This window comes from Delphinus delphis, chromosome 3 (assembly GCF_949987515.2).
Source record: "Delphinus delphis chromosome 3, mDelDel1.2, whole genome shotgun sequence".
Taxonomy (NCBI): domain Eukaryota; kingdom Metazoa; phylum Chordata; class Mammalia; order Artiodactyla; family Delphinidae; genus Delphinus; species Delphinus delphis.
In genome coordinates this window covers 161,292,632-161,313,835 of record NC_082685.1, presented here as the reverse complement: position 1 = coordinate 161,313,835, position 21,204 = coordinate 161,292,632, and the positions used below count along the sequence as shown (strand labels likewise).

Below are 21,204 nucleotides of genomic sequence, written 5' to 3'. Positions count from 1 at the left end.
AGCCAAGTTATTGCCCTCAGGACACAAAATCCTGGACTATTCTCTTGTCTAGAAGATTAAAATAAGGCAAAGTTTGGTTTTCATGAGAAAGGATTTTTCCTAAATATCCCTGGCCTCTTCTGCCACCATTACTCTTCCCCAAAGACATAGAATGAACACCTGATTGTTGATTTGGGGAAAAGATTGTTGATTTGGGCAAGCATAGCCCAGTGCCTCTCTTCCTCTTCCCTCTTTCTCCTTGAAGGCATGCCTCCAGTCTACACCCCAGTACCAATCAAAGCAACACAGAGACCTGCAGCTTTCCAATGCTCCCTTTGATGGATGAGTAAGTACAATTCTGGAACTTAGTGCTCACAAGGCCATAGTGTGTGTGAATAGGGTGGGGAGATGGGGAAAGTAAGATACAATGGGAATATGGGAACTGAACACTAAATCAGGTCTTTCAAATAAGTTCTATCAGTACTGAAGATTGCATGTTGAGCTTGAATACTTGACAACAGTTTGTCTTAACTCTCACATCAGGGGGAAAGGCTTGGCAATTGCTGGACCTCCTCTTCAAACCCCTTCTCCAAACTACACTGGTCCAAGTAGGGGCTCTTTGCCTTGATGTTTCAATTCCAAAGAAGAACACAATGGACCACGTGATTTCCCTGACCCAACACATTAGAGGTGCAAACCTTCAGTCATCTCTGCCATTTTCATGGTAATTTGAAATTTTTCAAAATTCAAAGAGACGTGCAGAAAATATGAGACAAGAGTATGATCCTGACCATCAGAGTTTAAGTCCAGACACTTAAGTTATGGTGTGATGAAAAGATAATGTTTTTATAACTGTAATTGTTCTAATGCTACAGTTATACTAGTCTCGTTTAAAAGAATATAGTAACCCATTGCTGATAAAGCGTTTGCATCTAGAAAAGAGAGTATGATAATAAAAACAAAAGTAATGTGCAACATTAATCAAACTGCATGATTTCTTTGACCCTCAGTTTCCTTGTTTGTAAGTGGAGTGTTGTAGGAAGGATTAAACAAGTTAATACAGAGTAAACCCATGAATGGACACTGTCAGTGCCCCATCCAGGTCCTGTTTACCAGCTGGTATTTGCAACCCAGATTGTTGGGTGTGTTGACTATAGGAATCAAGCTGCCTTCTTCCCTTGAAAATGGTCCTCAGCTGATAGGAGCCTCCTCATGAGGAAATAGTGGTCAATGACCAACTGATTTGGGGGAATAAAGACAGTCCCCCTTGCCTCAAAATGGGGCCAACTGTGTGGTACAATTCATGTTCCAGAACACTCCCTGGGGGATCAGGCCGAAGTTAGTCTACAGCTAAGATCACACCCTGGCTTATCTTCCTCCCACCCCCAACCTCATCCTTTTCTGTTTCGTTCACTCTACTTCTCCCATGAGCACTCATCAGTAAATCACTTATACAGAAATCCTCATCTCAGGCTCTGCTCTTCAACACCTTAAATGCTGTGTAAAGTACTAGAACTGCCCATACGAGGCACCCTATAGGTTAGGTATCATTACTGAAATCGTTGTTCTTGGGTTTAGCGTCCATTTGTAATTCCAGTCCAGATCTGGTCAATAGTTCATCTAATAGAGCCCAACATATGGAGGTATTTCTATAGAACAAGTGATTATCAGTTTACCTCAATAGGTCCCACTTGAAAGTCAATGGAGATTTGCTGCTCCCTAATTTCCTTCAGTGCCACCATAGCAATTCGAACATCATCTAGGTCTTTAATTGGGCGATTCAGTTTCTTACTGAATTCTTCAACAACTGTAAAAATGTTTTCCATCTCACTTCTGTATTTTTTGTTACAGTGACGGCCAGTGACAACCATCCAGGCCCTCGTCTCAGCGGTCAAGGTGAACTTCAAGTCAGCTGTAAAACCCACATGTCCACCGTTCAGTTTGAAAAACTAGAACCAGTATAAGGAGACCCAGTGTAACGGTTTACCAACAGTAAATACTTTGCAGCTGATAGCCCTCTAACACATGAAAAATCAAACTGGAAAATAATTAGTTTTTCCCAATCATTATATATCCATTCATGTCATAAAGCCTATTTGTAACAATTCAAAACACATTCTAAAATGGGGAAAAAACAAAACAAAACAGTACCTATCGAAACTGTCGGAGATAAGCCTCAAATCTTTGTTATTGTTATTTATTAAAGAAAGGGTACATTTTAATTCCAAATATGACAGACTCATCCCTTATCTGAATTAGCATTTATTTTCAAGGTTTAGCAGCAGAGTGTTCAAAATAGTCCAGAATAAATAATTACGCAGAAGGGAATTAAAAACAAGTCTATAAGTTGGTCTTAAAGCTTGAGGCCAATAAAAGGAAAGTCAATAAGATAGCTAGAACTCTCTGGAATACTAATCTAGGTAAAGAGACAGAGTAATACGTTGAATTTTCATGACTGTCTGAAAGAAAATGAACCAACCTGTGTACAGAGCAATGGTACCCGCACAGATATACTCAGGCTCAGTGTTAATTTCTTGCTCTAGTTTTTGGAAATAGAGAATCTGGGATTCAAATTCAGAAAGCGAGGGGTTTTTCATAATAAATGTCACAATGGTTTCTTCTTTCTCCTTTTGCCAAATGTGACTGTAGCGTTTGAAGCAGTCGGTGGATGCAATAACTTCCTAGAATACAAATAACGTATTTGTGTAGAGAAGGAAGAATCAGAAACGGTATCATGATATAAATGAACATTTGCCAGTTGCTGGTGGTTCCCATGGATTTATTAAAATGTTTAATTAGTGAACCGTGTGACTAGTTGAAAATGCCACAGGACTGGAACTGGATACAATACTGTAAATAGTAACCTGGGACTAGTAACAATGTAACTGGTACCATCCTAGCCAAAAAGAGACGCGAACAGTTTCTCAGGAAAAAAAGAGAGAGAGAGAGAGAGAAAGACAGAGTCCATAAAATCTCTTGTGAACCAGGCCCTACTGATTGAAGCTGGACCTTAGGTCAAAAAACACAGCTCAAATCATGCCACAGAGAGGGTGATGCTATGGGGAAAAAAAATACCCTGAGGTCACTTTTTCCCATTGCACAAACTCCTCCAAGACTCTCATTGGTGAAATCTACTGGAAGTCTCAATGGAAACCCATTGACTTGTTCCCTAAGGTCAGAGCGTGGAGATTAGATCTAGAGGGACAAATAGAATATATCCAGCATCAAGCCCCATTGAAAGATTGCATGGAATCACACAAAATGTATAAATATATTAGATAAGGACTGACATCCATACAACATTAAATCTTCCCATGTGTTTCTAAATCTTCTCACCTCTTTTTCTTTAATTCCTTGTTAAGTTTTAGAGAACTCTTCAAAAAGACCCTACAAACTTCTCATTATGTACGCTCCTAGGTATTTTTCAATGATGTTGTTATTGTAAAAAGGATCTTTTTTCCACTTTCCTTATAACTGTATGGATGGCATATAAGTTTTTTTAAAAACTGTTTTTTTAACAAATGGTCTGCTTTGTTACAAAGTGTGCTTCTGTAAGATGAATTGGCTCTCTCACAACTGGCAAATAAGAAATGATGTCAATATAACAGGAAGGTCACATTATCAAATGCTGTTTTTCCTAACACTTCATTTTGTACCCACTAAAGCAGCAAACCAAAGAGGGGCACAATGCTTTTTGTCTCTTCTTTCTTTTGGGTTAATTTGTTCTCCACTTTGTTTTGAGAATGCTCTTTGCACAGTTAGACCTGATCTTTGTATATTTTATATTTGTCTCCATAACTCAGTATTTTCAACTGTTTCTTACACCTTGTTACAACTTCTACCAAGTTTCTTTCACCTTTCGATAGTATGTAAAGTTCTATACTGACTACAGCGTTGTTAAACAGGTTAATATTTTACTATGATTGTTATTGTTTGTGGTATTACTCTGGTTACAGAAGTTCCTAGGTTGTGTGTGTCTATCTCAACCTCTTTTTTCTCATAAGCCCTATTAGATGTGCAACTTTGCAAAACTGGCTTTTCAGGAACATGTTTATTGCATTACAGCAGAAATGCCTATAGTTACCTTTCAACTGACTACTAATTTAACTCTTCTTGGGCCATATGTATTTTTTAGATTAGCGCTTTTGGATTTACTTGATAGATAATCATATCATCTCCAAATAATTAAAATTTGTCTCCTCATTTCTAATGTTTATACCTCTTGGTAGTCAACTTTTTCTATTGGCTTACATTATAATTTCAGAGTTACATCTGCATGAGAAAAAAAAAATTTCAACTGAGATAGAGCGAAAAGTGGCATTATTTGAAAGAATAGAGCATTACCAACGGCATTCTAAATGGTCTGATTATTTTAAGTAAATTTCACCAACCTGAACCAAGCCAAGCAGTAGCTTTACTCTAGTTCCCCATGTGCAGCTAAAGATGCCTCTTGAAACCTCAGGATTAATGAGCGTTGACACTTCACACCCACTCAAATGCAGAAAGCTAAGCCTGCCCCTGCTTGTCCCAGCTACCCCTGATGCCCTGGCACGGGCTGAGATGTTGACATGCACACCCAGAATGCACTGCAACAGCATCTAGACATATTCACAAATGTATGATGGTTTGGAGAACGAATTACAGATTATCAAAGATCCCTGAATATGGGTAAAATTCCAGAATCCTGAGCTCTTTCAACACCCAAGAGTTTATAATATTAAGAACGTACCTGGGACTTGCCTGGTGGCACAGTGGTTAAGAATCCGCCTGCCAATGCAGGGGACATGGGTTTGAGCCCTGGTCTGGGAAGACCCACATTCCACGATCAACTAGGCCCTTGTGCCACAACTACTGAGCCTGAGCTCTAGAGCCCGCGAGCCACAACTACTGAAGCCTGCAAGCCACAACTACTGAGCCTGGGTGCCACAACTACTGAGCCTGTGCTCTAGAGCCCACAAGCCACAAGTACTGAGCCTGTGTGCCATAGCTACTGAAGCCCACAAGCCTAGAGCCCATGCTCCGCAACAAGAGAAGCCACGGCAATGAGAAGCCCGTGCACCGCAACAAAGAGTAGCCCCCGCTCACCACAACTATAGAGAAAGCCCATGCACAGCAACAAAGACACAACGCAGCCTGAATAAATAAATAAATAAGTAGATAGATAGATTTATTTAAAAAAAAAAGAACATACCCTAACTAAATAAGTTTTAGACTCTCATTTATTTTATCTGAGTCAATCTTTATTAAACTGGAACTTTTGAAAGCAGAGGTAACCTAAAGCCTAAAGGAAAAATTACTTGAACTACATATGTAGGGCTGATCTACTTAAGTTATTTTAATTGCCATGGTTATTTTGATTGTTTGGTCCAGCTCATCTTTTCAAGCCAGGCAGTGTTATAAGTCGATGGCCAAACTATGGATGTGCTGAATGTAGGTCAGGTTTGTATTCTGATCCAACCAGTTATTGTAAGAGGAAAGGGGCTGGGGTCAGAGGATTTTCTGTGGTCGAGGAAGGGTCAGCCACAGAAAATTCAGAAGGGTCTGTGGCTGTGGAGAGCCACGTCTAGCACTACGACCAAGTGTGCATATAGTCTTCCAGAAACAATCTGGCCATCCTATCCATCTGGATAAAGTCCTTCAAGTTATGCTCCTTCAAGTTATGCTAAGTGTCAACCCTTTCTATTATCTTAAGGAAGACTGTACTAAGATCTGTACATTTCCTTCACATAGTATAAAGGCAAATGCAACAACAATGACACAGACATAAGTACCTTGTTGCCTGCAGTACATTAATTTCAACTACTCTGTCTTACCCTTAGATTTTCATAACAGTGGCTGCTTATTGATCTATTTTATTGTATTTTCCATGATTACTGAGACATTTGAAAGCACACTTGAATGTTTATTATCATCATAGAATACTCTACTTACCTTTATCGTTTAGTACAGAGCTTGATAAACTAAGCACTAGACAAATATTTGTTAAATTGAATTATGTGAACGCAGTCCCTAGGGCAAAATTAAGTACAAGACCTTCAAGATATTAAGAAGGAAAATTGAAAATGTATAAATGCAAAAGCTTCCAGTTCCCTCAGGAATACATTAAAATTAAACTTAATATTTCCTCACATGGTTACAGCAAAGGCAGCTTTTCAAAACACTTTCAAACAAGTGAAACTCATTCTATCAAAACTGAGTAATAGAAAAGATATATTTACTGAGTGACAACTGTTCCCTCAACAATGAGAAACATTTTTAAAGAGTCAGCAGGTCTTGGTGCCAATGTGAATATTTTCTTTTAAGTAGAAATTGACACCAGGATTTTGAGTCTTTTTAACCACAAAGACAGATTTGCCTGAACAGAAAAGGGAAAGGTGAGAGAAGAGCAGTTTGGAAGAAAAAATTAACCTGAATTTACATCCATGTCCAGTACCAGTACGTGCTGAAAATATTTTCGAAATTCCCAGTATTATCTTATTTCCATGATATACATACATGTATATACAATATATATAAATTTTCATCTATTTTATAAGATTTGCCCAACTACAGAAACACAAAAACTGAATGTAAACTTATTCTATTTCAAATGATTCAAGTCAGTTCCAGCATCACTGACTCTTTGAAGGTGAACTGCAGCAACAGTCTGACCTGGGGTTTGAGACATCTTGAATTTTTTAACAAGACTTATCTGTACTACATAAATACATAAAGAGTTTAAAGGCATTAAACAGAAGACAATATAAAACACAGAAATAATAATTGTCTTTCACCTTGCAACCTAGAATGAAAAATCTTGAGTTAAACAAACATTTGCTGGGCACGTACGAGATTCCATAAGCTGCTCACTGAAGGTACAGTGTGTGACACCCAGGCTACATGAAGGACAAGCTTAAATGTTCAACTTCAATCTTGCTGTAAAGCAAAAGACCCTGGCTGCAGATCCTCTTGGCATACCTTTTTGGTGGAGCTGATGATTGTGCTAAGCACAGAGACTAATTTTAGAATCTCTTTGTTGTCAGAAACCTTCTTATAATAATTCCTGTTTTGCACAGGAATGGGTAAGTTCACAGATGCTATCTCAAAGGTATCTAAAAGCAAAAAAAAAAGAGAGAGAGAGAGAGAAACATTTATATCAACAGTATATAGAACATGCTTTAAAAAGATGAGTGAATTTCTGTAATGGTAAAGTAAGGACCTCTGAAAAAATCTTCTTTATAAAAGCAATTGAAAACACTGGGCAAATTTGTCAATAATAATTTTTTCAGGACTCTGGACATTAACCAAAGCTTGCAACAATTCAAGGAATTGTTTATTAGAGAAATATTTTGAAATTTGAGTAAAAACAGTGAGTTTTGTCACTGTTTTGTTAATCGGTTCTACGTACACTGCCCCTTGCTGGCTATGCGGCAGCCTCGAGAAACAGGAGCTTCGCAATGACCGTGGCTGTGAAAACCACAGCCAGCAGCAGGCCACATTCACCAGAGGGACCAGCCTGGGCTTAAGGCTCCTCAAGAAGTCCCACAGAATTGTCCCTACTTGACTTGTCTGGAAGCTCCCTGGGGCAAGCCCCATTCAAAGAGGTTATCTTTATTTGACCTGACTCAGAACCCACTGACAGAAAATCCCTATCCCCAAGGTGTTTGTCAAAAAACAATGAGAACAAAACAGAAGCAGACTCATAGATACAGAGAACAAACTAGTCCTTGCCAGAGGGAGGGGAAAGGAGGATGGGCAAAATCAATAAAGGGGATTAAGAAGTCCAGTTATAAAATAAATAAGTCACAGGATGTAGTGTACAATACAGGGAATATAGTCAATAATACTGTAATAACTTTATATGGTGATAGATGGTAACTAGATTCATAGTGGTGATCGTTTCATAATGTCTAAAAATACCAAGTCACTATGTTGAAGTACATAAGTCACTTACTTATGAAGTAAGTCAACTATACTTCAATTAAAAAAAAAAAATCAGTGACATTTAACTTCACAGCTGTCTGAGGCAATGATATCTGTTGGGGCAATGGAAAGGGTGGCCAAAAAAGTTAAAGATCTGGGGAATGAGATGCCCACAGAAGGCCTTATAGGGCCCTGACATATTCCTGGGGTTCTAGAAGGTCATGTGTATGTACAGAGCTGTGCACATGCCCAGGAAAGACCTAAAAATGTCCCAATCTTTCATGCTGGCTCATGAATTGAGGTCTTGCACAAATAGTAAATAAAGGCTAGAGCAGTGTTGAAAACTTTCTGAGCTTTCAGCATGCTCCAGTGCACACACAAACTCCCTAGGCAAAGCATGGAAGTCTTACTTGTTCAAAGCATTAAAGGAAATCTCTGTGCAATCATAGTTAACTGCTAAACTAACCAAGCACAGACTATAGCGGTGCAGTCCTCAGGGAAGACAAGTTTTACAGAATTGGTCCAGGAAAGTCAATATAAAACAGTAGTAACAACAATAACAACAGACCCTGGGAGAAAGAATCAGATTTGCTACATTATACTCTTTAACATATCAAGTTTTAAACAAAAATTAAAATTGTGAGACATGCAAAGATACAGGAAAGTCATGCCCACCCATAGGAACAAAAACAGCCAATAGAAATATACATGAGAAAGCCCACTTTTGGAATTACTAGGCAAAAAGAAATTTTTATTGACATACAGTTGATTGACAAGGTTCTGTTAGATTCAGGTGTACAACATAGTGACTCAAATTTTTTATAGATTGTACTCCATTTAAAGTTATTATAAAATACTGGCTATACTCCCTGTACTGTATATTTCCTTGTAGCTTATTTATTTACTTATTTTATACATAGTAGTTTGTATCTCTTAATCCCATACCCCTATCTTTTCCCTTCCCCCCTTCCCTCTCCCCACTGGTCACCTCAAAGTTTGTTCTCTATATCTGTAAATCTGTTTCTGTTTTGCTATATCCTTTCCTCTGTTTTATTTTTTAGATTCCACATATAAGTGATAACATAGAGCATTTGTCTTTCTCTGTCTGACTTAATTCACTAACATAATACCGTCCAGATCTATCCATCTTGTTGCAAATGGCAAAATTTCATTCTTTTTTATGGCTGAGTAATAGCTCATTGTATATATGTATCACAGCCTCTTAATCCAATTGTCTGTTGATGGGCACTTGGATTGTTTCCTAGCTACTGTAAATCATGCTGCTATAAACACTGGGGTGTGTATATTTTTCGAATTACTGTTTTCATTTTTCCAGATATATACTCAGGAGTGGAAATGCTGAATCATATGGTAGTTCTAGTTTTAGTTTTTCTGAGGAACCTCCATACTGTTCTCCACAGTGGCTGTACCAATTTACATTCCCACCAACAGTGCAAGTGGGTTCCCTTTTCTCCACATCTGTGCCAACATTTGTTATTTATGTTCTTTTTAATGATGGTCATTTTGATGGGTGTGAGGTGATATCTCACTGTGGTTTTAATTTGCATTTCTCTGATGAGTAGTGATGTTGAGCATCTTTTCATGTGCCTGCTGGCCATCTGTATGTCTTCTCTGGGGAAATGTCTATTCAGGTCTTCTGTCCATTTTTCAAACAGGTTGTTTGTTTTTTGATATTGAGTTGTATGAGCTGTTTATATAGTTTTGATATTAACCCCTTATTGGTCATATCATTTGCAAATATTTCCTCCCATTCAGTAGATTATCTTTTCATTTTGTTGATGGTTTCCTTTGCTGTGCAAAAGCTTTCTCACACCATGTACAAAAATAAACTCAAAATGGATTAAAGACCTACACGTAAGACTGGAAACCATAAAACTAGAAGAAAACATAAGCAAAACACTCTAACATAGATCATAGCAACATTTTTTTATTTGTCTCCCAATGCAAAGGAAACAAAAGCAAAAATAAACAAATGGGACCTAATTAAACTTAGAGAAAAATTTAAAATCAGCTATTAAAATATGTTCAAGGAACTACAGAAAACCCTATCTGAAGAATTAAAGTACGAGAAGTATGTCTCAAAAAATAGAGAATATCAATAATGATATAGAAATGTAGAAGAGAATCAAATACAAGTTCTAAAGTTGAAAAAAACAATAAATGAAATGAATATTCACTTGCAAGGCTCAACAGATTTTAGCTTGTAGAAGAAAGAATCAGTGACCTTGAAGTTAAGTTTCTTAAAACCTAGAAAGCTAGGTTATTGATTTGAGATATTTCTTCTTTTTTAGTATCAGTGTTTAAGACTATAAATTTCCCTCTAAGCACTGTTTTAACTGCAGTTCATAGTTTTGGCATTTTGTGTTTTCCTTTGCATTTATCCTAAAACTATTTCCTAATTCCCTTTGTGATTTCTTCTTTGACTCATTGGTTATTTAGGAGTATATTGTTTAATTTTCATGTATTAGTGAATTTCCCAAATCTCCTATCACTGATTTTTAATTTCATTTCACTGTGGTTGGAGGAGATACTTTGTATTATTTCAGTTTTTTTAAATTTCATTTCAATAGTCTCCAGATTGACTTACAGATTCAGCACATCCCAAAAATCACAAATCTTTTTTGTAGAAATTAACAGGCTGATGATTTCAAAATTCATACAGAAATAAAAGAGATCCAGAATATTCAAAAACAATCTTGAAAAAGAAGAAAAATGTTGGAAGACTCACACTCCTGACTTCAAAATTTACTTCAAAGCTATAGTAATCAAGACAGTGGGGTTCTGGAATAAGGATAGACATAAGATCAATGGAATAAAATCCAGAGTACAGAAATAAATGCTTACATTTGCACTTGCAGTTAACTGATTTTCAACAGGGGTCTCAAGAAAATTCAATTGGGAAAAAATAGTCTTTGCAACAAATGGTGCTAGGACAACTGAATACCCACAGGCAAAAGAATGAATTTGGACCCCTACTTCACTCAAAATGCACCATAGACCTAAATATAAGAGATAAAAATATAAAATGTTTAAAGAAAACATAGGAGTAAACATTCATGACCTTAAGTTAAGCAACAGTTCCTTAAATACACAATCAAAAGCACCAAAAGAAAAAGTAGCTAAGCTGGACTGAATCAAAATTAAAACTTTTATACTTCAAAAGATACCATTAAGAAAGTGAAAAAACAGGGCTTCGCTGGTGGCGCAGTGGTTGAGAGTCCGCCAGACGATGCAGGGGACACGGGTTCGTGCCCCGGTCCAGGAAGATCCCACATGCCACAAAGCGGCTGGGCCCATGAGCCATGGCCACTGAGCCTGTGCGTCCGGAGCCTGTGCTCCGCAACGTGAGAGGCCACAACAGTGAGAGGCCCGCGTACCGCAAAAAAAAAAAAAAAAAAAAAAAAGAAAGTGAAAAAGCAACCCACAGAATGTAAGAAAATATTTCAAATTACATATTTACATATCTGGTAAGGGATTTGTATTCAGAATAAATAAACAACAATAAAAAGACAAATAGTCCAATTATTAAAAACTTGGGCAAAGAATAGACATTTCTCCAAACAAGATATATAAACGGAAAAAAAAAATAAGAAAAGCTACACATACAGACATGAAAAGATGTTCAATATCATTGGTCTTTATGGAAATGCAAATCAAAACTGCAGGGAGATACCACTTCACACACACTAGAATGGCTATAATCAAAAGGCAGACAACAACAACTGTTGGTGAGGATACAAGGAAAAAAAAAAAAAGAGAGAGAGAGAGAGACCTTCATACACTGCTGGTAGGAAGGTAAAATGGTCTAATTGCTTTGGACAACAGTTTGGCATTTCCTCAAAATGTTAAGCATAAGTTACCATATGATTCGGGGCATGACTATCATACCCAAGAGAAATGAAAATATATGTCCACGCAGAAACTTTACACAAATGTTCACAGCATTATCTATTCTTAACAGTCCAAAAGTGCAAACAACCCAAATGCTCATCAGCTGATGAATGGAGAAAACGTAGTGTATCCATACAATGGACTATTTATCCAGCAATAAAAAGAAATGATACCTAAAAAGAGATGAAGAAATGATATATGCTACAACATAGTTAGAACTTGAAAGTTAGTTACAAAAGACCACATGTAGCATGATTCCATTTATATGAAACGTTCAGAATAGGCAAATCCATAAGGACAGAAAGTAGATTAATGGTTGCCAGGGGCTGGGGGAAGGGAACGAGAAATGACTGCTAACAGGTACAGGCTTTCTTTTGGAGGGGATGAAAATGTTCTAAAATTAGATAGTGGTAAAAAAAAATAATAATAAAAAAAATTTTTTTAAATAAAATAAAATAAAATTAGATAGTGGTGATGGCTGTACAACTCTGAATATACTAAAAACCACTGAACTGTACACTTTAAAAGGGTGAATTTTATGTTATGTAAATTATATCTCAAAGCTGTTATTTTTAAAAGGTGCGGCTTATTTCTTCTTTTAACTCTTTTATCATGACAAGAATATATGTCTAATTTTCCATTAAACATTTTTCCTCTCAATTTAAGATATAATTCATGATTGAACATATTTCGAGTTTAGAAAATTCTGAATTTTAAGCTATTCTAGGAAGTTAAGCAATGTTTCCAAACAATATCAAAATTGAAATTAACACAGTAATATAGATTTTTAGCTTAAATAAATAATATTGTAAGTTGTGGACAAAGTTGTTTTGAGCTGTCTTTAGCCTCCTCAGTAACAGACTATTTTAAAGAGGAACTTGTTTTAGTTTCTTCCTTGTGGTTAGTTCTCAGGGGATATGAGCACTAATTGAAAATTACACACGCCCTGTTTGCAAGGTTGCTTTAAAAGAAGTTTGTAGGACTAAACTACATTTATCATATATCATTAGCAACTTGGATGTCATATGCTACCTAATACTACAGAATATAAATGAAAACCATAAGATCTACAGCAAAAATCACAGCATGTTAGCAAAACAGGACATATAATGGCTCAAAATACAAAATAGCTCTTAAATGCCAGGAAATGTTCATTGTGATGATGACAAGTTTCTCTTTAAACTGTGAAACTAAAATCCTACTTGTCCCCTAGTATGTCTTGTGAGATACCCATTTAAAATACACTATTCATGGGGCTTCCCCCGTGGCGCAGTGGTTGAGAGTCTGCCTGCCGATGTAGGGGACGCGGGTTCGTGCCCCGGTCCGGGAGGATCCCACATGCCGCGAAGTGGCTGGGCCCGTGAGCCGTGGCCGCTGGGCCTGTGCATCCGGAGCCTGTGCTCCACGGTGGGAGAGGCCATGGCAGTGAGAGGCCCGTGTACCGCAAAAAAAAAAAAAAAAAAAATACACTATTCATGATGGTGATATTAAAATACATGGATCTTCATATTTTATAAACTAGAAATTGGCTCATAGATTAATATTCTGATCTAATCTGATTTGAGAATTGTATGGAGGGAAAATACCTTTTAGCTCAATATATTTTGATTTAGAATGACTAGTTAGAAAGAACTAAAAGAACATTTACCCTGAGGTTCATTTTCTCCCACTTCAACATCAGAATCGCTGTCTTCATTACTCTGCAAAGCAGCCATTTTTCTTTCGTGCATCTTTTTCTACAGTGGAAAAGGACATATTTCAGTCATATGACCTTGAAACATAATAAACCATGCCACCAATCATATGATTCATTTCAATCATATGAAATGATTTCCTCATCCCACACCCACCTTGGACCATAGCTCACTGTTCCACTGTCTAACCCCCTTGGTGACAGTGACGATGCACTCCACGGCTTTGTTCAGCGTCTGCTGTATGTCTTCTAGGGCTGGGGCCATGGTGATGTTGGGAATGGCCAGAGTGATGCTTGCCCGGAAAATGGGCAGAACGTTCTGCTTCATTTTAGAGGTACTGTTACTGTCTGAGTTAACACAAAACAGGGAGGATTTAATCTTTTTGATTTAAAATGTATTAACTTAGTTAATAAATTTTTAATTTATTTCATTTTTAACCAGAAAAATTAAAGCACCTAGAACAATACATAATAGGTATATCATTGGACAATACTGTATGTATTTGTTGAATGAATGAATAAAAACTAATGGAGGATCTAGTTTTGCTCAATGTAACAGAGCAGCTCGATAGAACCCAAGCCATTTTCTGCTGATTACAATCTATGGGTACACTCTCCATAAAGGAAACCCACTGCCTGGAGTCAGATTTAATTACGTAAACTCCGCCTGGTTAAAGAGTAGAGAAGAAATAAAGTGTAATTTACCATTTACACCATACCCAAGGGGCTTTTAAAGTCGGATATAGGTATAGGTGTCTAAATATGTATATGTGTGTGCGTGTTAACTTTATACATACAGTTGGAAATACCTGTAATATATAAAGTTGAGGAAGACGTGACAATATTCAGCATATCAACAGTTGATAAGTTCTAATATTATCCCCATGTCAAAGGAAAGTACTATCCTCCATTCTGAAGTAAAATAAAACATAATAAGCCATGCCACCAATCAAAAAATTATTTTAATGTTTCCACTTCTATTCATCCACTTTTAATTAAATATTAGAGATGCTTTCCCTTAAATGCCAATATGCAAAATAAATTAAAATAGTTTGTTATCCTATTGTTTTTTCAATTTTAATTAATTACTGTTACTTTATTTTTTATATCTTTTTAATTTAAAATTTAATTTCAGAATGTCTCTAAATTTGATGGATTTTTGTGGCCCCTCTGGGAAATGCAACACCTATTTCTGAATGGTGCCGAGGAGAGATGGCTGTACTGAGAATGAAGACATCAGTTGGAAAGTACTAAAGTGACACGAAAATAGTAAAAACAATTTCTGCTTTGGAGATCATGGCATTAATAAGTTCTCTCTTTATAAGATTGGCTAATAATCTAATAATTTAACAATGAAATTATCTTTCTGGATATCTTCTTTTTAAAGTATGTATTTTTTCTTTCACTAATTAAAATAATTCATTTCACACGTTTTCACCTTATTACAAAAAAGATTAAACGTGATGCTGATTATGATGTTATTAACAAGAGCTAAGCAACGTTAAGCAAATTACTTAACCTCCCTGGACTCAGTCTTAAATGAGTGGAATGATAGTGTCTACTTCATAGAATTGTTGGGATAATCCAAGTTCATAATATTTAAACTTACAAGGAGGCACTCAAGAAATGGTGGGGGTTTTTATTATTTAAATTTAACAGGAACACACACACACACAACCAGCAACCAGACTTGGCCAGCCAGGAGGCAAATGGTGTGGGATCATTACCCCGGAAGCTGGTCATGTGGGAGGAATGAATGCGCTTGCGAATGGCCTCTAGCGTGTTCCTTGTAACTTTCAGCAGAGCACCCAGGTTCTGGTGATTGAAGTGAGAGAGCAACTCGCGGGCTCCTTCCTGTAACACCTTGGTCTCTTTCTTCTTTCTCACGACTGTCGTCAAAGGCAGGAGGCCCACCCCAGCATTAAGAGAAGATGTCAAGGTGTCGGAATGTCCTTCTTCTCTTTTTGCTGTTACACAATGAGAGAAATTGAAAGAGATGGGAATGGGGAAAGAGAGAAAGAGACAGACAGACAGAAAACCATCTACTGCAGTTAAAGAGAAGAAAATTAAGATAAATTACATGCAAGTTGAATAACACTCAAAGGTCACACTTCTTACGAAATGAGGCCATCAAAGGATAGGGAGACGAACTCGGGGCACCAGGCAGTCTGAGGAGGCCTCTCCTCCTCGATGTGCGGAAACAGGAGGAGAGGCAGAAGCTGTGGCCACAAAAGAACGACAGGGCCTGGGCGCCTGGGTGCTCGTTCTCTGGGTTCTCTCTTCTACCAATAACCATAAACCCTTGGGGAATAGCGACCATCCTCAGCCTCTCAGTGTCCTCCTCTGTCCTGCAAGCCCTTTGCTCTGGTGTAGACGTACCTCAGTGGGGATTCCAATCCATAAACCATCCTACTCTATTGATAGTGAAAAAACATACCTTTAGACCTAAATGCAAAGAGAGCTAACAAGGGCCAATGCAAAGTACATGCTTGTAGAGTTGAACAAAAAGTAATGGGAATGAATGACATGGCATCATTAAAATGTGCTCTGAATCATAATTTCAGATTTATAAGTGTCCTTATAAAATTGGGAGGGTCTTTCTAGAGTGTGAAATTCATTCCCATGTAGAAAATTAAATTTTAGTTTTCAGTAATGTCCTAGAAAAACAAGACCCTTCCATTACCCCCTGTCTTACCCGAAATTTCATTTTTTGAATCAGTACTCTTCATATTGGATGCTTTCTCTCTGTCTTCCTTAGATGAAACTTCCACATCCAGCAATATATTTATTAGCTCATTGACTGCTTCTTCCACTAATGAGCTTTTAAAGTGTAGCATCTGAGCACCATTTACACAAAGGTCCTATCAAAAATAAAAATAAAAATTAGCACTGTGTCATATTTGTTTAACTAGCTCTTGAGGGCACATAGGTTCAGCCTCCAGATGAGATCTTGGTCCCCAACGATGCTTGGCCATGCCTCTCACACTAACCCAGGCCAGGCATCCTGTAAAGGAACGTGTTAAAGACAAGAGAACCAACTGGATCATAGATGGACCAAAATTATGCTTACTTCTCCAGCAATGGAGGAAATAACTCCAAAAGTCATGAACTGCCTCTCTTCCCATGAAGTTTCCTTCATTTCATATAAATCTGCTCTAGCCAGCCTTCCTTCTCTCTTCACCTTTGCCAACAGTCCATCATCAACCCCTAATTAATTTCAGATATTCCCCTGCCTCCAACTGGATTATGCATTTCTCAAAAATGAGATTTAACAAACATAAATGAATATACTGGAGCACTTTAATCAAGACAGACAGAGAGATAGTCAGTGATTTACCACCTGGTTGGAAAACAAGCCCATAAAGCAATAGACTGTGAGTAGGCCATAGTCTCCAGCTCCTTCCCAAGTTCCACCATGATTCATCTCAAGATTCTCTAATGTGCTCATGGACCCTCCACTCTAAGCATTAGCTTCACGGTTCATTTACCTCCTCATTACCCATGACATTCACGTCCATTCCACTGCTGTAGGGCATATGGCATTTTGATATCATTAAAACAGGAAGATTCTGATGTGTTCTGAAACTATTAAACTTCTTTACCATCAAATAAAGTATAAAATAACTCCCAGCTCAGAACTTCACTTAACTAATAATCACCATCCTTAGCCTACAGACAGTTATGAAAAAGATGCAGGTCGGAGGTTGGGTAAGGGAGGGAATAGAGTTAGTGCCGTCCAGCAACAAGTACAGTGACAAGTATAGACTCTGGCACCAAACTACCTGGATTCAAATCCTAGCTCTGTGTGATTCTGGAAAATCTTGGGCCTTGATTCCCACATCTGTAAAATGCTGATTATGGTAGAACCTACCTCAGATTGTTGTGAGAATTCCAAAAGGCAATGTATGTAAAATGGTAAGAACAGTACCTGCCACAAAGTAAGTACCCAAGAAGTGCTTGTTATTATTATTGATCAGCAAATCACACACAAACACAGGAGGACGTTTGTTTGCGAAGCTTGCTTACCCCATTCCATATAAACAATGAACTAACTCCCTGTTCTCTGAGAGATGGCTAACATTTTTTCAAGCCTTCATCTTAAATCCTCTGACTCTACACACCCTCCCCTAAGGACATGATTTCCCACATCGATCATTCCTTTGCCAACAGCCTTTCCTCCATCACCTGTTTCCACAGCCCTACCCAGGAGAAGCCCAACCCAAATGAACCAGGGCATCTACCCTCTCCACTTGCACACAGAGGTCATGGCAAGGCAGGTGTTGGTCCTGGAAATTCATGGTCCCCAAACTCAGGCAGGCCCCTAATGCTACCCAAGGATCATTCTACATGACTCCAGTCATATTTCTCTGCCAGGCCCCATAACTGCTGTGTCCTCAAATTCTTGCGTCCTCAAATCCTTACACCATCCTCCCTCATCGTCCTCAGATAATAACCTTGATTTCTATAGCACAAAGCAAATGGAGGCCACAACATGGCCCTGACCCCATGCCCTTATCCAGAAGACAAATCAGCCTCCATCAGTAACCCCTTTTCCTCCTTTGTCAGTGAATGCAACGTTTATTCTTCTATTTAAGAATACATAGGGACTTCCCTGGTGGTGCAGTGGTTAAGAATCCGCCTGCCAACGCAGGGGACACGGATTCAAGCCCTGGTCCGGGAAGATCCCACATGCCGTGGAGCAACTAAGCCTGTGCACCACAATTACTGAGCCTGAGCTCTAGAGCCTGCAAGCCACAACTACTGAGCCCACGCACTTAGAGCCCGTGCTCCACAAGAGAAGCTACCGTAATGAGAAGCCCGCGCACTGCAAAGAAGAGTAGCTCCCACTGGCCGCAACTAGAGAAAGCCCACGCCCAGCAATGAAGACCCAATGCAGCCAAAAATTAATTAATTTTTTAAAAAAGAATACATAATCACACAATCTGAGTTCTAAGTCACACTCTGCTGCTTCGCCAGAGACTATGCTTACCAACCATTCCCTTTTTCCTTCTCTACTTGATTTTCCCCCCAGCATATGAACATACTCAATGAACTTCAACTCAACATCTTTCTACCATAAGAAGCTTCTGCCTCGGGGCCTTTTCACTTGCTGTTCCCTCTGCCTGGAATGTTTTTCCCCAAAGATATTCACATGGCTTGCTCCCTCACTTCCTATGTTCAGATGTAATCACATAAGTCGTCCCTGACCATCAACATAAAATCACAACTCTCTGTCAGGTACTCCTTTCCTCCACTATCCTCTTAATTTTTCTCCATTGAACTTATCATCACCTGGCATGTTGTTTGTTTATTGGCTTTTTTTGTTTGCTTGTTTTTCTGTATCTTCCACTTGAAAGTGGGCATCACAATGGCAAGGATTGCATCAGTTTTGTTCACTGTTTTATTCCCAAATAGTGGTTCGCATAGGAGCTCCACAAAAATTGTTGAAGGACTAAACGAATTATAAGAAGTAAACATATTCAAGAGAAAGCATTCTTTTATATTGGTAATCATTCACTTTGGTAATCAAAATGCAAATTAAAATTTGAGAAATAATGGATTAAAGAAAGTTAACTAGACACTCCCAGGAGCCCTTCTGAAGGTCTTTATTCTAAAACGTTAATGTGAAGAGAATCTGAATGGGGAAAGGAACGTACAGTCTTTACCCCAAGCAGGTTGAACACAGACCCCGCCTTTTCCAGCTTTCTCAGCAATGGCTCCAGAACCGTGTGCCACAGAACACCAGTTTGGGAAACACTGCTCTACAAAAACGTTTAAAGAAGAAATTCTACCCAGAAACTGTTTAAAACAATTATTTTATTAATTAACCCTAGCTTATTAGAAGCTCTTCAGCAAAATAGCTCTATTCTTCACAAACTATAGGAAATGAGAAATGTGTTCCATGGCAATTTCCCTCCTACTGATCTGAAAAGAGATGATTTGTTCTTCATGTCTACGTGACCCCTCAGGTACATTCCTCTTCATTTTCAGATTATTGTCTGAAGCCTCCTCGTTTGAATCACATCTATCACAGACCAGTCATGCATAGAGAAAACAAATTTAATTTATGCTCCCAAAAATGCCCTTTATAGAAAAATGAATCACAAAACAAAATTTAAATAAAAACATCAGTCTTCTAATAACCTTTGTCATTTGGAGAAACTCTTCACAGGTAAGTGGCTCCTCCCTGGGGAGTTGACAAAGAGGCGTGCTACTCATTTCTTCCAGGATGGCATCGATGCGGAACTCAATCAAATCATTGACCCTGTCAATCAGCAACTCCAGGGCCTCTTTGGAAAAAAATAAAAGAGATTAAGCATTTTGTTTAAAAAAAAAAAAAAACCAACATGATTAAATTTCAGTAGCAAAGTCAGGATTAAAGTTGCTCCATAGAGCTGTTTCATACTTGGTTTTCTCACACTGTTCTTTCTTTCTTTTTTTTTTTTTAATTTTACTTATTTATTTATTTTTGTCTGTGTTGGGTCTTCGTTGCTGCGCGTGGGCTTTCTCTAGTTGCGGTGAGCGGGGGCTACTCTTTGTTGTGGTACACAGGCTTCTCATTGCGGTGGCTTCTCTTGTTGTGGAGCACGGGCTCTAGGCGCGTGAGCTTCAGTAGTTGCGGCACGTGGGGTCAGTAGTTGTGGCTCGCAGGCTCTAGAGCGCAGGCTCGGTAGTTGTGGCTCATGGGCTTAGTTGCTCCACAGCATGTGGGATCTTCCTGGAGCAGGGCTTGATCCCATGTCCCCTGCATTGGCAGATGGACTCTCAACCACTGTGCCACCAGGGAAGTCCCAACACACTGTTCTTTCTTAAACCAGTTTCCCAGCTTTCTCAGCCTGCCTTACTCTGACTCAAACTTGAAGTCAGCTCAAACGCATCTCCCCCAGGAGGCTTTCTGTGAATCTGCCCATATTTGCATGGCCCCCTCCTCCTGTGCCGGCATCGACCCCTGAGCACTCCTCCATCTCAGAGGATCTTCTCCATTCTTATAATGCTATGGTTCATGCATTTTATATTATTCAACCTTCAAATTGTAATGAGCCTAAAACATATCTCATGCATATCCAAAGACCCCTTCACAATTTATCCTTGAATCTAGTCCCCAAATCTACAAAGCAAAACAAAGAGGGTAAGATGGTTCAACCATAAATTCCTCCTCTACCCCACCCAACCCAGTACCTATAAATATTCTTGAGTATAGTGAACCTGGTAAAGTAAATAGGTGGACCCTTCTGAGCTCTAAGTTACTTGGAAGGTACAGTGAAAACATACTAATAAGACAATCTCTTTAAAAATTAGGATATAAAAAGACTAGGTACTATTTCAGCAGCCACAAATACGAGAGAAAGAGAGAGAGAATAAAAGCAGTTATCACGAGGGGTATGTAGAAGGGAGGCTCAGGAAGGAGGGACCCAGAAATGAGGTGATGGGATCAAAGGGTAGGAAAGGGGTTATGGAGAAAAAGAAATGTTAAGAGATTAACTATATAAAACTATTGCAGTTATGAATCCATGTGTGTCTGGGTGTCTAGTACAAACCCAACTCAGAGTAATACAAAAGCATAAGAAAGAGCCTGATTTTCAAGCCCTTTGCAGTCAGTATGGGGAGAAAGATAGAACCATTAGAAGAAACCAAAATACAGATTCTTTAGTGCCAATGTGAAACGGAAGTCACAGGAAAAAGTGGTCCTGTGTGGTAGGATAGTCTGAGTGGGCTTC

The 21,204-nt window shown here is 38.4% G+C and overlaps 1 protein-coding gene across 1 annotated transcript in view; it reads right to left on the bottom strand.

Annotated features, from left to right (window-relative positions):
- Positions 1-21,204, bottom strand: part of DNAH5 (dynein axonemal heavy chain 5) — a 288,911-nt gene that overhangs the window by 153,209 nt on the left and 114,498 nt on the right. Inside the window, exons 18-25 of the mRNA XM_060007206.1 lie at positions 19,631-19,776; positions 16,182-16,347; positions 15,214-15,453; positions 13,644-13,834; positions 13,442-13,529; positions 6,937-7,070; positions 2,459-2,660; positions 1,656-1,891 (exon numbers count right to left, since the gene is read on the bottom strand). Coding sequence (XP_059863189.1) covers positions 1,656-1,891; positions 2,459-2,660; positions 6,937-7,070; positions 13,442-13,529; positions 13,644-13,834; positions 15,214-15,453; positions 16,182-16,347; positions 19,631-19,776 — 1,403 coding nt within the window. The remainder of the gene's footprint in view (positions 1-1,655; positions 1,892-2,458; positions 2,661-6,936; positions 7,071-13,441; positions 13,530-13,643; positions 13,835-15,213; positions 15,454-16,181; positions 16,348-19,630; positions 19,777-21,204) is intronic.